Source organism: Myripristis murdjan, chromosome 7, assembly GCF_902150065.1.
Source record: "Myripristis murdjan chromosome 7, fMyrMur1.1, whole genome shotgun sequence".
NCBI classification, from domain to species: Eukaryota; Metazoa; Chordata; class Actinopteri; order Holocentriformes; family Holocentridae; genus Myripristis; species Myripristis murdjan.
Window position 1 is genome coordinate 25,926,039 of NC_043986.1, and position 16,663 is coordinate 25,942,701.

At 39.1% G+C, this 16,663-nt stretch overlaps 1 protein-coding gene across 1 annotated transcript in view; it reads right to left on the reverse strand.

The window, feature by feature from the left end:
• Positions 1-761: 761 nt before the first annotated feature.
• The window catches only part of LOC115361433 (uncharacterized), a 32,249-nt gene continuing 16,347 nt past the window's right edge, over positions 762-16,663 (reverse strand). Inside the window, exons 8-22 of the mRNA XM_030054802.1 lie at positions 15,804-15,907; positions 12,753-12,878; positions 12,110-12,145; positions 11,942-12,004; positions 11,093-11,228; positions 9,287-9,396; positions 9,147-9,191; positions 8,833-8,965; positions 8,394-8,497; positions 2,493-2,628; positions 1,794-1,903; positions 1,659-1,703; positions 1,326-1,458; positions 1,076-1,179; positions 762-766 (exon numbers count right to left, since the gene is read on the reverse strand). Coding sequence (XP_029910662.1) covers positions 762-766; positions 1,076-1,179; positions 1,326-1,458; positions 1,659-1,703; positions 1,794-1,903; positions 2,493-2,628; positions 8,394-8,497; positions 8,833-8,965; positions 9,147-9,191; positions 9,287-9,396; positions 11,093-11,228; positions 11,942-12,004; positions 12,110-12,145; positions 12,753-12,878; positions 15,804-15,907 — 1,390 coding nt within the window. The remainder of the gene's footprint in view (positions 767-1,075; positions 1,180-1,325; positions 1,459-1,658; positions 1,704-1,793; positions 1,904-2,492; positions 2,629-8,393; positions 8,498-8,832; positions 8,966-9,146; positions 9,192-9,286; positions 9,397-11,092; positions 11,229-11,941; positions 12,005-12,109; positions 12,146-12,752; positions 12,879-15,803; positions 15,908-16,663) is intronic.

Consider the following 16,663-nt stretch of genomic DNA (forward strand, 5'->3'; position numbering starts at 1 on the left):
TCTGTGGTTTCTGAAGATATGGTGAGCACAGTCATGCTTGTCATATTCTGATTATTGCACATTGTTCATGCAGGCTGTACCGGCGAGGCAACAAGATCGTAGAGAATCTGAAAAAAAAAAAAAAAAAAAGGTTGAGTTTAGGGAGAGAAAACTGCAGAATGACTGTTGGCAGAAAAAGACTCACTTTTCAAAAAACAGCACTTTGTCAGAGAATGCAGAAACTAACCGGTGGGTTTCTGCTTCCACCTGAAGTCAGGAACAAAGGTGATATTTGGAAAAAAAAAAAAAAAAAAAACTTAAGGATTTACAGTGTCCAACTTTTAGGAAATTGAATTTTAGCTTAGTTTGTTTCAGCAGCATAACACTAAAAGACTGTGTGGGTAATAGGTGTGTAACATTAACCAGCTGGCAAGGATTTTTCTCTTGGAATGAATCGATGCGATTCAAGTTGGTAAACTATACGAGTTGATGATTCAATTCAGTATTTTTTGCTGAAGTTTTTTTTTTTTTTTTTTTTTTAATTTTAGATTATTTATTTGGGCATTTCTGCTGTATTAGACAATCACATTGGTGAGAGACAGGAAGGACAAAGCAGAGAGAAGGGATGACATGCAGCCAAAGATCTGGATCAGATCTGAAGCCGGGCCGCTGCGGATTAGCCTTGGTATTGCATGGGGACACACTCTGCATGGTAATCCACTGGGGCACCCACAAATAGTTTTAGCCAAAATTTTATACATATTAAATAAATGTGCAATAACCTAGACTGAAAATAAAAAGGAGCAGACAACACAACTGCTTTAACAGTTACTCTTAAAAAAGAATAATAAATTGCAATTTGTAGCGAGTTTGATCCAAAGCATTTCATACCAGCTCAGCTGCAGTTGAATTTATTTTTGATGCATCAATGCTGCAAATGAACCATGGCAACTGTAGTGGAGGTATCTGTGTGCTGCTGCTTCACCTCCACAACCTCATTTTCCAGCTCCAGGTGTTTTCTTTTTGCACATGTGGTGGAACCCCACGGTTAGCCTCAGCAGAATGAAAGTGAAACATCCCCTTTTGAGGCACTTACACTGACAAGTGTAAATCAGCTCCAGGTACTTGTAAGTGCCATGGCAGGGGTCCCCAAACACTGAGTTGCTTGCATAGATAGTGCAGCTGTTTCTCCCATTGCAGCTGTGGACAGAGGATAGGACATGAGGACAGGTTTGAAAGTCCTCCTAGATTCATGAAAGTAATCTGGGGAATTTGCATAACCTGCAGCTAACAGTGTATTCCTCAAACTAGAGTTAAAGTTACAATAAAAGATTTTTCAACGGCACCTTTCGGCCACTTTCTTGGTGGGTCTTGAGCAGTAGACATTTTGGAGCTGAGAGGCAGGGCGTTTGTAAGAGCACGTGGTTCGATCATGGCGGCCATAATCAGCGCTGTGGACGACGATAATTTGCCCCGGATCTGAGAGAGAGACGGGAAAAACTTGGTATGATAAGTGAAAGAAAAATGTAACTAATAACCTCTAGCTTGATGATCAGGTGACTAAAGGGTTGAGTGCAGCAAGACACAAAGATGAATTTCAAAATACAAAGGTGAGGTTTTGTTATGTTAATCATGTTCACACACGGTACATTTGAAAAAAATAGAAAATGTGATCTCACCACAATATAGGTGTGCCGCAGAGTGCTCACAGGTAATAACATGAACTGTCAAAGTAACAAAAATCATATTAGACATCATCGGACTAACGTTCATCTTAGTTTGATCATTATTAGTCTCCTGCACATCTGACTCACTGGCTGGGAGGCAGGTGTATATGGTGTACAGGTATCTATGGGTGTCAAGGCAGGCAGCAGACGACTGGAACACGTTTGCATTTAGTTCACACACCCTCTTCCCATTACACCTGCAGGGAGAGCGGGACAGGAGAGCCTGTGTCTCGGAAAATCATACCAAATTAGACCAGAATAAACTAGATTCTTGTGCCAGTTTCCTTAATATGAAAAGAAATCCTCAGAACCTTAATATGAACTCAACTGTTTTTAATATTTAATTTCACTTTTTATGTGACTATATGTAGCCTTGTGTTGTTCATGCTCACACCGCATAGGTTTTTTTTTTTTTTTTTTTTTTTTTTTTCCATTTTGCTGTGGTTTGGTTTTTGCTGTTAACCCAAGAAAAGTTTGGGTTTTTTTGTTGAGTAGCATATGGTGAAATGAAAATGAAATTAATACTTTAAATAGAATAGAGTAGAATAGAATAGAATTTTCACTGCTCAACAGTAAAAGATTACCTAAATGAAGCCACTGCTTTTGGTTACATATCCATAATAGGTGCTATAATAAGAAAAGAGAATATAAAAAAGGAATGATCTTAACCAGGTAAAATTTATCACCATTTGGAAAAAAAAAAATATGGGTTTAAAAATGTTATAAAAGATTACATGAAATATCAGCTGGCATTTCTTCATTTTGAAGTGTATGAGATGCATGTACCTGCTCTGAAGGATTCCCAGAGTTTCTTCCTGAGGGCATTCTGTGCTGAAAAGCCCTTCTGCAAATCTGCCCGCGCTGTACACCCCCCCGTCCGTGCATCGATACTGAGCTGACTGCACTCTGATCACTGCACTCGCTGTGACACACAAAGGATGGGAGGGGGAGAGGTAAAAAATAGAGATGAAATGGATAAATACTCATGAAATATCTTCTATAATAGCTTTATTGTATGATTGTCCAGACCAAAGTAATAAATTATTTAGTTATGCTGTACATTTCTGGTCTGGATGCAGCTAGTGTTTCAGGACTCCTGCTCACCCCTAACATTCACATCCAAATGTTTTCCTGTCTTAAAAATTCAACTCTTGAGTCATCATAGCAACATTAATGAATAAATTAATATATGTATATATTTAACCAGTAAAAGTTCACTGAGATTAAAAATGTCTTGTACAAGAGAGTGCTGGCTAACTAAATAAATTAAGTAAAAAAAAAAAAAAAAAGAAAAAGAAAAAAGAAAAAGAAAGAAAAAAATGAATCAATTAATTAATTAAAGGAAAATTACCATCAAATTATAATAAAAACTAAAAACAAAATTACAAGAAACTAAGACCAAACAAAGAGAAAACTGGCAACAAGGAAAATATTTACAGGAAAATCACAAAGAACGGAAAATTCGTCAAGAATTAGCAAAAATAAATAAATAAACAGAAGGATAAAAATAAATGGCCAGCCCTCAGCATCCAAAAATGTTTTTGTAATCTCTCTTTGGTACTTTGTGTTGAACATCTTGCACACATTTGTCTGCAGTACACACTCATCCCGGCTCAGCTGGCCCGCCAAAGTTCTGGGTACAGAAAGTTTTTGAGGATTACCAGTCACATCACAGCTGAGCCGGTGGACACTGGCTGGGTTTCCAGCACAGGTGGTGACTCTCTCTGGGCAAACAAAGACAAGACATGGCCATACAAGATAAACATGAAAACACCACATCTGCAAAAAGTAAATGCAAGCGTTCTCATATCACACATGTGGATATTTACCTGCACTCGCATGCAAACAGCAAACTGCTGCCAGCACTGAAAAGAAACATCGTCACATTCAGTGGACTTCAAACTGTCCTGTAGTGTTTTACAAGAGCATCAAATAAAATTTTAAAAATGTGCATTAGTTCTTTCTGCTGTATGAATTCAGCCTAACAGTGTTTTCCATTCACAAGTTGTTAATTTTTTCATTGTTGTTGTGGCTTAAACCTTCGACTAGTCAATATAGCCAACAAATACCGTACACTTTAAGTGTCAGTGTAGACTTTGACTATATTGAAAATAATTTACACCCTTTGAATTTAGTGTTCTTCTAAGATATTTCAAAAATACTTTTATTCATGTATGCACCTTCTGTGTTTTTGATTAAGATGAATGGAGAGATGATTCCTAATCCTAAACTCTATCAAGTCCCTTAACTGTTTTTTTTACAGGTTGCTCTTTATACTGCTGGATCTTTAAGCTTAAGATCTAGTGAAGGGACCTGATCACAAGAAAAGTAAGATTAAAAGCAACACACGTTGTGACATCATCATGCAAAGCTTTCTGAGTTCATTTAAAGCCCTTGTGTTTCTGTTTAGTCCCTCAGTTGTATACTCACACAGTGCAGAGCTGAGTCTGAAGCAGAGCATGGTTTTACAGGAGCCACAGCGACTAATGATGTCTGGAACTGTCACACCCGCTATTTATGCACCTGACCCAGGAGCCGTCTGTGATTTTTTTTTTTTTTTTTTTTTTTTTTTAACAACACACAAACTGGCTCTGATCCAACTGTCTGTTCCCCACCTGCCTCTAAGGTGGGAAAACAATAGTATTTGGTGACAAAGTGTTGAAGTTGATGAATAGCTATACTCTAGGTATAGTATGGTTTATTTTTTTTTATCAGTTTTATTTGATAAGGGAGAATGATAAAGGAGTAACAAATTGTAGAGATGCTGTCTTGAATGATCAGAAGCCAGCTTTCTAAAAAAATAAATATAAAATAAATAAAAAGAAAAATTCAGCATCAGCATCACTCACTGACTGCATGTGCTGTAAGGCCTCAAACTGTTGGCATTTTGTTGTGGCTGACGATTTCAAAATGGACAGAGAGGTGATTTTTTTTTTTTTTTTTTGGAATATTTTTTGGAATATTTTTTGGAATATTGTAAATTTAAACTATTGTTGTTTTTTCTGTAGAGTGCCTGCAAAAAATATATATATATAATGGCCACAAGGAAGACTGATCTTGACCCACACCTTTCTTAAAACAAAAGCAAAAAAAAAGAGACTTTTGATTGAATGTATTAAAATTTTATTAAAACATCATTACACTGGAGAATCGCCTTTCATCAAACCATGAACAGTATTTACTCACTGCATTATTTATTGCTTGTATATTGTGTAAGACCATTTTTTCATAGTGGTAGCAAGGCAATAAATATGCTTTTTTTTTCGTGGTTTTTGGATTCCCGAACAGATAGACAGGAGGACAAACTAGTGTGTAGTCTGCTAAACTACATTATTGTGAATGAGAACATTGTCATTTTTCATGTGAACTTCCTGCAAGTGCCCGGAGCCCCCGTCTTTTAAAGCCTCTGCTTTGGAGTGTTATTACAGTCAGCGAGTTGGCAGGTTGGGCACTATATATTTCAGATCTGTGAAGCTGTGCTGGTTCACAGCAGTTCATCATGCAGACTGTTCAGAGACTGGGATGATGTTCACCGAAAAGGTATGTATTGTACTCCATATCACATTTTCTATTGTTCTCCCAGAGTTGTATAGAGCGAATGAGGACGTTTTGAATAGGATTTTCTGGCTCCCTTTCACCTCTTGCATAGTTCTTTCTTTTTGTCTCTTTGTAGTAGCCGGCAGCTTGGTCTCTAGAGGCACGTCTGGGTGGAGGACGCTCTCTCCTGCAGGTCAGAGGTGGACAAGGAAAAGGAAGAAGCAGCGCAGGATCAATGAGAACGCAGGGATCTGGTGCTCTGGTGTAGTTTATCATACAGTGATTTAATGGATAATTCTTTTTTAACCCTCCAGCTCAATGAGTCCCTCACATTCACACAGTGGTGTCCCCCTCTTTCATTCATTTAGATAAAACAAACTGCCTCTGCTTCCAGATGTGTGATCATGTCCCTCTGTGGACTGTGTCCCTGTGCAGCAAATGACTGGATGAAACTAAACTCAGGGGAATCTGTAACAAAGAGCACAGCCTGAAGAGGACACGGCCGTGTGTCAACCCAGCTGTCAGCAACAATGCACCGAGAGGACAGCTCACAAGGCGCCATTTGGAGTAATTACAAGAAATTGAGGTAGAAAAAGGGAAAAAGAGCCTTACCAGTCAGTGTGAGAAGTTAATATGTTGTTGACAAACTTCACATTAAAGTTTTGTGATGTAATCCACCAGGAAGTTATGTGACTTTTTGTGCTATGCCGCTCCCACTGCCTTGTGCTTTCAGACTGAATGACCTGAGAAGTGATGAGGTCTTCTGTGGCCCATAACCACCCTTTCCAACAAATTTGGTGGAAATCTGAAATAGGCCACCTAATATATTGTGATATGCCACACCCACTGCCATGCCCCCTTTTGGTCAAGGGGTGCAAAATGATTGGCCCTTCTTCCTTGGCTTATGACCAAGCAACCCACCAAATTTGGTGGAAACCAAGCATCCATTTTTAAGTTATGCCGCTGTGTGACGAACAGAGAGGGAGTGGACGAGTGCTGTGGAGCTGCTGTATAACGGGACCAAAGCCACTTTTAATGGCAGATGAAACATTTATGCTCCCACTGAGTATTGTGAGTCTGTAACCAGCTTCTGTCGGCCCATCCTTGTTCTGTGATTATCCAAAGACCTGGCCACTCAGCGAAGAGTCCCCTTTGATGATTTCCAGGTTTGCCAGTTCCTCTTTTTTTCTGTGAATATTTTCTGCTGTGTTTCCAGGATTTGCCATGTGTCTGTACTGTTTATCCTTTTTCTGACTGTAATTGGCAGCAGACATTGTTTTCTAGGTGCTGCTTATAGAATATGTTGACTTTTTATTAGACTGTGAAATAATTATTAACTTATATTGTCAAATAAACTGTCACACACTCACAGCAAAGAGATAACAGCAAAAAAGGTTTATGATCATTCAAGGGAACTGTTGCTCCAAGCTCTGTTAATTTCTTACCAGGCCTCCATCATGTTGCTTCTGCACTTTCTCTTTCATCTGTCTGCTGTTGTGCTCCTTCACGCCAAAAAATGGCTGCTTTATATTGGGTTTGCAGGATCATCATAAAGGCCTAGTCTCCTTCTTGATAATATAAACCGCTATATAAATTTGATTTATTATTATTATTAATTGCGATTCTAATTTTGGTTTAGTAGAACTGCCTTTAGACTAAATACAAATTTGTGTCAGCCTGTTCTTTTACCAGATTATTATTTTTCAGAACACAATGTAGTGGTGGCAGAGGCTGCCATGCAAGGACCTAGCTGTCCATCAGGAGCGGTGAGGGGTTCAGTGTCTTGCTCAAGGACACTTCGACACACTCTGGAGGAGCCGGGGATTGAGCCGGGAACCCTCCGGTTACCAGACTACTGCTCTACCTCCTGAGCCACGTCGCCCCCAAGTTATAGGAATACTACAGACAGCAGTGTGTCCCTGTAATCCTCTTGCTCTTCCACCACAAGTTGAAAGTTTTCACTTTGATCACCTTTTTATTTGTAGTGTACAGTTTAGAGAATATTATAGATCAGAGTTGATGACAGAAGGGTGGGACTGAGAAGAAAAGGCGCAATTACAAATCCATCTGCTACTTCAGCACCACGGACAGCGGCATGGATTTATCAGTACACGGCACAGTGAGGTTTGATATTTCAGAGCCACGGTCAGGGTCATGGGTTCTGACTTACAGAAACCTCTGTCAGATAACGGATCAGTGAGTCAGATGGACTAATTTAGCATATTCAACATGATGGGATACATTTTGGTGATTTTGCTAACAAGAGGAATGGCATTACTCTTCAAATCACCCACTGCCCACTCATGTCATCCTATTGCTTGTACTGACCAAGTCATGGTGTTGGTCAAGGTAACAGTTTATTCAGGTGGGCATGTATAGGTGTTCATCACTGTATATATTCTATTATCATATACCATAGCATTCCTGTTTATATTGTAAAACATGCAAGAATCAAGGCTGCAGTGGATCAATATCCCCAACAGGAATGCAATTGTACAGAGAAGCACACATATATGAAATAGCATATTAATATAGTGAAAATGCCTTTTATTGTTTTTTTTAGATGATAGTGTTTGTCTTTACAGTCGTGTTGGTGTCTATGAACAGAGAGTTGAAATTCACATCTTCTAGAATCACCCACAGCAGTTTCAAGCTAAGAAATGCTAACTCTGACAAGGAAACACATTCTCATGTGACAAATTAAATCACCTGTATATTGTGTTAATGTTGCATCTTACTCAAGTACTGTTGATTGAAGGGAGATTTTGATGAACAAACTGATCATTATACGTTTTGTTAAGGCACCTCCGGTTAGGCAGGATCTGCAAAAATTAAACAAAAACTTCAGTTTAGACAAATAATTTAGACGACTGATGGGTCAATAATGTCAGTGCAGGTTGTCTTTGCATAAACCATGACTTCACTCCTTACTGTCAGAGCAGCTACAGAAACTAACAAATGAGTCTCATGAAGGGCAAAGCATTGGGATTATTTTTTCGTCCCCTTGAAATCAAGAACAAGGGCAGATTTACAGTATTTTAGATTTTTTTTAGCCATTTTGTTTTTCAACAGTAGTGTCTTCACAAGATTCATTAGGTGTGTATCTTTGTGCGCTTCAGCAGAGTGAAACAGCCCCTTTGAGGCACTTACATTCACAAGTGTAAGCCAGCTCCAGGTACTTGTAAGTGCCAACGCAGGGGTCCCCAAACACTGAGTTGCTTGCATAGATAGTGCAGCTCTTTTGCCCATTGCAGCTGTGGAGGATAGGACATGAGGCGACAGGGAGTGTTAGAATCTAAAATAGTAAACCCTGAAGAAGAAGACTTAGAGTGGATACACGTTGGTCTGTTCAGTTGCCTTGCTCAAGTAATAAATTATATTGCTTAATACAAACATGGATTGCATAGTTTTTTCCTTGCGTCTGCATCACCTATAGATTAATAAGCAACACCTCCCGGATTTTGTCTCTAAATCAGCTTTCACCTGCCCCACTAAAGAGCACCTGTCTATGAGCCACTGGAGCCATGCAGCACTTCCATCTCTCTTTGTTAATATAAAACATAAAAGTTATGACAAAATGCAACGACACCTTTCAGTAATGTTGTTAGTGGGTCTTGAGCAGTAGACATTTTCAAGCTGAGAGGCAGGACGTTTGTAAGAGCACGTGGTTTGGTCATGGCGGCCATAATCACCGCCGTGGATCGTGATCACTTGCCCCACATCTGAGAGAGACAGGAGGAAAAGTTTGAAAGGTGAGAAGTATTCTGTAAATTCTAGTTTGAAATGCAGGTGATCACAAGCTTTTGTACAGCAAGACTTTGAGAGGAGTAGCTTTGATGAAATGAATTTACGTTTTCATATCAGCGCATCATACTCAAAAAGAAATTATAAATGTGATCTTACCACAGTCGAGATGTGCTGCAGAGTGCTCACAGGCAATAATATGAACTGTCAAAGTATCAAGAATCAGATTAGACATCACACTTATCAGACCTATTTTCAGCAAATGTCATCATCATTAATCTCATGCACACATGACTCACATGCTGGGAGGCAGGTGAACGTGGTCTCCAGGTATTTGTGGGTGCCAGGGCAGGGATCAGATGACTGGAACACGTTTGCATTTAGTTCACACACCCTCTTCCCATTACACCTGCAGGGAGAGCGGGACAGTAGAGCCTGTGCCTCAGAAAAATGCACTGGCCTTAATCAGACTAAACTGCAGTTACACGGTGCACCTTTTTATGATCCAGTGTTATGTTTGTTTTATTAAAAAAATGACTGCACGACTTCCCTATAAAGATTCAAATTACCCCTGATTAATGGTGCAGATATTTTAAATCCCAGTAATCCACTATCCTGTGTGACATAATGAGGGAAAAAACAAAACAAAACAAAAAAGACTGCCTTCTGAGGCAGTGCTCTGAGGTTGGAAGGCATCAAGTAATAGCTGTCCCAGTCGAATGTTAAGATAAAATGCTGCTTACTGAGATGCATCTGTTTGGCAGGTTTCTAAAGGCATCATAGATATATGGTACAGCGGGTATGATATCCTACAATCCTTTGTGTCTCGTGGACAATTAAACCCAAACTAACTTTGTGTGTAAAAGCTGTAAATTCAGTTTTACCATTCTGCAGAGACACAAGTTGTAATAGAGCATATTTACTTGTTTAAACATCTACTGTTAATATCAGATTCTCTCTGTCAAGCCCACTAGCATGCAAAAACATGTTCAACAACTTCATATGCAATTATGACTTTTCTATTTTCCATTTTGGTATTTTTTTAATCTGAACCAAATCCCTTTGATGTGCCTGTGTATGACAACGCTGGCTCTGTCACTGGGCAGCAGGACACTGTATAATTGGGGTCCACATTGTTCTTGACTTTTGCTTCCCTGTCGACTCAAAGGTTCTCAGCTTCCTCCACCAGGACCCTTTGACAAAAAGTTCCCCAAATCTCCAGGAGGGTGACCTTGTTTTACAAAATACTAGTGAGGCAAAACAACCGGCATGAGGCGCCCAGGCAGCACCCTGGAGAATATCCACGGAGACCAGATCCTCGGAGCTGAAGGAGGTGACCTAGCCTGAGATCTGGTACAGCCATTATTTTTATTATAATTTTTAAAAAAGATATCATATAACTAGTTTTCCCTCTTGGGATTAAAGTTGATCCTTATCCCTAGATGTAGCCCATTGGTCAGCATTCTCAACAATATTCCTCTGTTTCCATTGAGTGTAGCTCTTACTCTTACTCTCTTACTGTGCTAGTAAAATGTTTCATGTTTGTTTCATTAAATTGGAGCATCATCCATTACTGTATGTGGCATTTGTTATTTCAGTTTCACAATGAGGGGATCTTGTACCAGAGATGAAGAAAACAGAGTAGAGATTCATTCTGTTTCACTCCTGCTTTTGTGCAAGACTGTTAAACTGTCTACCACTTATAAATATGATATATTAATAGTGTATTTCATTCACTGTATTGTACTGTTGCACTGCTCAGCCTTGTGCAGTTCATGCTTGTAGTTTGTTTTTTTTTCAGTTCTACTTGTTTGATACTGTATCTACCAAGAATAGATCAGAGAGTAAAGGTTTTGAGTTTCACAGTTTGTCTATGTAAGGTATATCTATATTTATATCTATCTATTTATCTTGAGCCGGGTTTTGCTCAAGGTTTCTGGCCCTGTTTAAGTGGTTTTTCCTCTCCACTGTCGCCCTGTGTTTGCTCTTGGGGGAGATTTTGGTCCAAATACAACAGAAATTTACCAGCATCTGTAAAAAGTAATCAGGGGGTTAAAATAAGATGAAAGATTACATGACCTGTCAGGTGTTTATCAGACGTGTACCTGCTCTTCAGGATCTCCAGAGTGCCTTGCAGAGAGCACTCTGTGTTGGAGAGCTGCTCTGCAGGTCTGCCAGTGCTGCAGGTCTCGCTGTCACTTCGTCCGTACAGGGTTGACTCCACGCTGATCACTGCACTCGCTGTCACACACAATACAGCAGACAGTTTGGAGGAAGAAAAAGGAAGATGTAAGGTAGAGATGACAGCACACGTGGAATTGATAAATATTCCCTAACTGTTCCTCTATCATCACTTTATAGATCAAGTCTTGCCTGAGGTGGATAATCGAAAATTTGATGCTGATGATTGTCCAAACACATGTAATAATATTTCCATATATTTTTATTAATATGTCAGCCTGGCCTAAAATTTCTACACACTGACCTGAATTATTATTATTAGTAGTAGTACTGTTTTTTTTTTTTTTTTTTTTTTTTTTTTTTAAATTAATTAATTAATTAATTTATTTATTAAATTCTTTATTTATTGGCTTTGCTTTGTGTTGATTTCTGTTTACCTCCAATAATCACATCAAATGATTTATTGAATAATTGTTATCACATACTCAATCTTAAAAAAAAAAAAAAAGGGTAAACTGTAAGTCATGATCCTGGAGAAAAACAAACAATCTCTTTAACATCCAAAGACATTTGTCGGATGTCTCGTTGGTATCTGTATTGCTCTGAACCTCTTGCAGGTTGTCACTTAATGGACTGACCACCTTAAATCAGATGCTCTATTTTTGCTCGTCACAACTTGAAACCGGTTGATAAAAGTGCAGGCATGTCACAACCCTGTTGGTCTGCCAAGCCAAACAAAATGTTTTGGCCCACCAAAGTTCACAGAACGTTACCAGTCACGTCGCAGCTGAGCCGGTGGACACTGGCCTCGTTTCCATCACAGGTGGTGACTTTCTCTGGGCAAACAAAGACAAGACATGGCCGTACAAGATAAACATGAAAACAGCACATCTACAAAAAGTAAATGCAAGCGTTCTCATATCACACATGTGGATATTTACCTGCACTCACATGCAAACAGCAAACTGCTGCCAGCACTGAAAAGAAACATTGTCACATTCAGTGGACTTCAAACTGTGTCGTAGCATTAGCAGCAAATAGATATTTAAAAAATGTTTGTTCTTTCTGCTGTATGAATTTAGCCACTATTGGTCAGTCATGAATTTATGAATTTATCATTTCCTGAGAGACATTGTTTAAACAGGCAGCAGAGTTTATGAACAGGCGTAAACATTTGACCAGTCAATATAAAAGTAATCATTACATTTTGAAAAATCAGTATATAAACTTAAAACTCAAAATGCAGAGCCTTATAGTATGAACGTTATTTATACCCTTTGCCCTCATTATTTCAAAATGCATTTATTCAGGATTTTTCCTTGGAGTTGCACGCAAAAAATGGTAAAAAAAAAAAAAAAAAAAAAAAAAAAAAAAAGTACAAATTGATGTCATCATTGCTAACAATTTTTTATTCATTCTATACACTCTAAAACCCAATTAAGTCCCCATAAGGTCAAATGAAGGGAGTTTTACTCATCAGAAAGATATAGTAAAATTAACAGAGAGAAATCTTTTAAGGTTTAAGCTTCCTAAATCCATTTAAAGCCATCGTGTTTCTCTTTAGTCCCTCAGTTGTATACTCACACAGGGTAAAGCTGAGTCTGAAGCAGAGCATAGTTTTACAGGAGCCAGTGAGCTGAACAGTGGGACTAATGGCGGCTGAACTGTCACATCCGCTATTTAAAGGGGCTGAAGTAGGGCTGTCAAGACCTGTCTGGTTTTTCACAATACACAAGCTGGCTCTTCCGCCGTCGAACAGTAACCTGAACCCGATATTTATTTATCTGAGCCAAGGTCAATCTGGGGTTTCTTACAAAACACAAATTGGCTCTGAGCCAGCTGGCTCTAATGAGGCCAAACAACAATATTTGGTGTTTATAAGAGAAACTTTCCCATTCATGTAGTGGCTCCCTTTTGGTTCTGGAATGCGCCTGGGGTGACACGCTCAAATAACACAAGGAGTCCACTGATTCTTTCTTTTGTCAATAAACCCGTAACACCCATAAACCCATGAAGGGTTTATGGGTGTTTCCTCACCACTGTCGCCCTGTGCTTGCTCTTGGGGGAGGTTTTGGTCCATGGATTTGGCCAGTATCTCTTGGGTTTCTGTAAAGCGCCTTGAGATAACTTTTGTTATGATTTGACGCTCTACAAATACAGTTGAATCGAACTGAATTGAATATATATTTCACTTTCTTTTCGTGATTCCGCCGTGCTGTTTTTCTTTTTTTCACTTACAAATGAATTGCACCGACCAGATGACGTGCATAACTGATGACATTGGAAAAATAAAGGCAACCGACAAAACCCAACTTATACTGACTGACTGTCAAATGGGAGTGTCCATCCTCCCAGCTACGGCAACAGTTCACAACTCTTTTAGTTTATGCTGCGCACATAGGAGGTAGGTAGGAGTAGTAACATGGAAGGGCGCAAGGCAGCAATTTCGCCTAGGGCAGCAAAATAGGCAGAACCACCACTGGGAACAGCTAATACTTTCCTTGAAAGATTGAAAGAAAACATCAATCTGTTTAAAAAAAAAATACTATTTTATTTACCCATGAATAGTATTTGGAAGGTGACATTTGTTGGTTGATACAGCAAGGCATCACCATTTTTTGATTGTGGTAGCACAGTTATAAATAAACCTTTTCTTCTAATCAAACTGGGTGAGGACTTTACATTATCCACTACAATACTGGATGGTGTTGGATTAAAGAGCAACTAAATGTAACTAGTGCATCAAGGATGACTGAATGATCAAGTGATATTATTTGCTAAATAAACTGACTGCAAAACAGAAAACATGGAGCCCCAATGTGTGTTAACGCCAAAGAAAGACACATCAGGCAAAATTCAAACTTAACCATGAATGTATTAAATTAAGGCACATAGTAAACACATAATACAAATGAACAAAATATGGCAAATATAACAAAAACATGGGCCCTTTAAATGTCAATGTCCAGGTTGAGCTCAGTTTTTTTCTTTCCTACCACACGTTGTGGGGGGAAGACTCCATAAGCTCGGCGTAGCTCGCCATCCAGAGTGGAGATCTCTGTTTCGGGGTAGAGATCCTCGCTCATGCAAAAAAAAAAAAAAAAAAAAAAAACGGTCAAATAAATAAAATTAGCATTCAAACTTAAATTTATTTTTCTTTCCTTAGTTGTACAACATGAATCGGTAAATCATCATTGATTCAACAGAAATCATTGTTGCCGGCATATAAATCTCAGAAAATACATACATTCAAAAGTTTTCTTGGCAACCAAATGACAACCTGCGACACTGAACCATGTTTAAAAATTTCAACTCAGCGTTGAGTGTGGAATAAGTAAAGTTGAGCTTTACAGGGGAAGCACACACACCGGTAGAAGCAACAAACAAACACTCGCATGTGCGGAGTGGGAAGCGGAAGAGGAAGTGGCCTCGTCCTGACACGGAACTTATAGTGAGACTGGTTACCATGGTCACCTGGGTTACATAAACCCTAAACACAATGATAACAACAGAGGTGGTAACATCACCCACCACCAGCCATCCTAGTTTTAACCATTAGAGGTCAGGCTTCAAACAGATTTGGGTTTGGGGTTTAGTTCCTCTTTAAAGTTGAGGTGGTGGGCCAAAAATGACAACTTCAGATTTATTGTCTTTGAAAAGTTTGACCATCCAGTGTTTTACATCTGGGAGATAAAACATGAGAGAAAAAATGGTGGGGCTGGAGGGATGTATCAGGAGATAAACCCACATGTCATCTGCATAACAATGGAAGTCGATATCGCCCAAAGGAAGCATACCGAGTGAAACTAGAATGAGATCTAGGACAGAACCTTGAGGCATCCCGAATTTCATCTGCGCAGCTTGGAGAGGAGTCGGCTGTGGTATGAATGCATTCATACTCCACAAATGAAGATTCCACTTCATTTTGATAACCACATTATTACTATTGCCATCACTGGCGGAAATCCTGGGAAGAGGAACAACTAGGAGACACTGAGGGACACTTTTGGTGGTCACTTTTGGTCAAAAATGAAATCAAGTTTTGTTTGGGGCTTTTCATGCTTAATACATCTACACCCTGTTGTGACCCAGATTTTCATTTAGTTGATTCTGTTGACTTCCTGCATTTCTGTAATTATTGCACTTTATCACAGACTTATAAGACACATTTAAGATTTTGATTAAGTATGCATTTTATTCAGTGAACAAATGAACAACTGACAGTGCATTAATGTACTGATTCATATACTGATTGATGTAATTTGGTCACACAGGCTGCGCTGGTGAGGGGGTAGGATCATACAGGATCTGGAAAAACAGACAAAAATCTCAGTTTAGACCAATAATTAAAATGACAAGACAATTTAAGACAATTTAATTTAAATGGCACAAAAAACTGCTAGTGCAGGGTGGCTTTTTTGTGAAACAAGATAATAATAATAATAATAATAATAAAACTTTATTTGTATAGCACCTTTCATACAAGAACTGCAGCTCAAAGTGCTTCACAATAAAAATATACTGAGGTGAGGTGTCTTTTTCCCCTATGCCATATTACAGCCTCTAAATTTTTCTGCACTTGTCACACCCCACGGTTAGCTTCAGCAGAGTGAAACAGCCCCTTGAGGCACTTACATTCACAAGTGTAAGCCAGCTCCAGGTACTTGTAAACGCGACGGCAGGGGTCCCCAAACACTGAGTTGCTTGCATAGATAGTGCAGCTGTTTTTCCCATTGCAGCTGTAGACAGAGGATAGGACATGAGGACAGGTTTGAAAGTCCTCCTAGATTCATGCAAGTAATCTGGGTGACAGGGTAAGACATTCATTTTACTCATATATGTTTGAGAGAAAATATTGTCTTACTTCCATGTCATCCCCACTAATACATTTAAACACATTTGCACAACATTTGGTGCTAACACTGTATTCCTCAAACTAGAGTTAAAGTTACAACAAAAGAGTTTTCAACGGCACCTTTCGGCCACTTTGTTAGTGGGTCTTGAGCAGTAGACATTTTGGTGATGGTGTTTGTAAGAGCATGTTGTTTGGTCACGGCGGCCATAGACAGCGTTGTGGATGGCGATAATTTGCCCCGGACCTGAGAGAGACGGGGAAAAATTGGTATGATGAATGAAAGAAAACCGGAATAACTTCTAGCTTGAAATGCAGGTGACTAAAGGGTTGAGTGCAGCAAGACACAAAGATGAATTTCAAAATACAAAGGTGAGCTTTGCTATGCTAATCATGTTTACACACTGTACATATAAAAAAAATAGTAAATGTGAACTTACCACAATGTAGGTGTGTCGCAGAGTGCTCACATGTAATAACATGAACTGTCAAAGTAACAAAAATCAGATTAGACATCGCACTTATCAGACTTCTTTTCAGCTTAGTTTATCATTACTATTATCATCATGGACATATCTGACTCACTGGCTGGCAGGCAGATGAACGTGGTGTCCATGTATTTGTAGGTGCCATTGCAGGGATC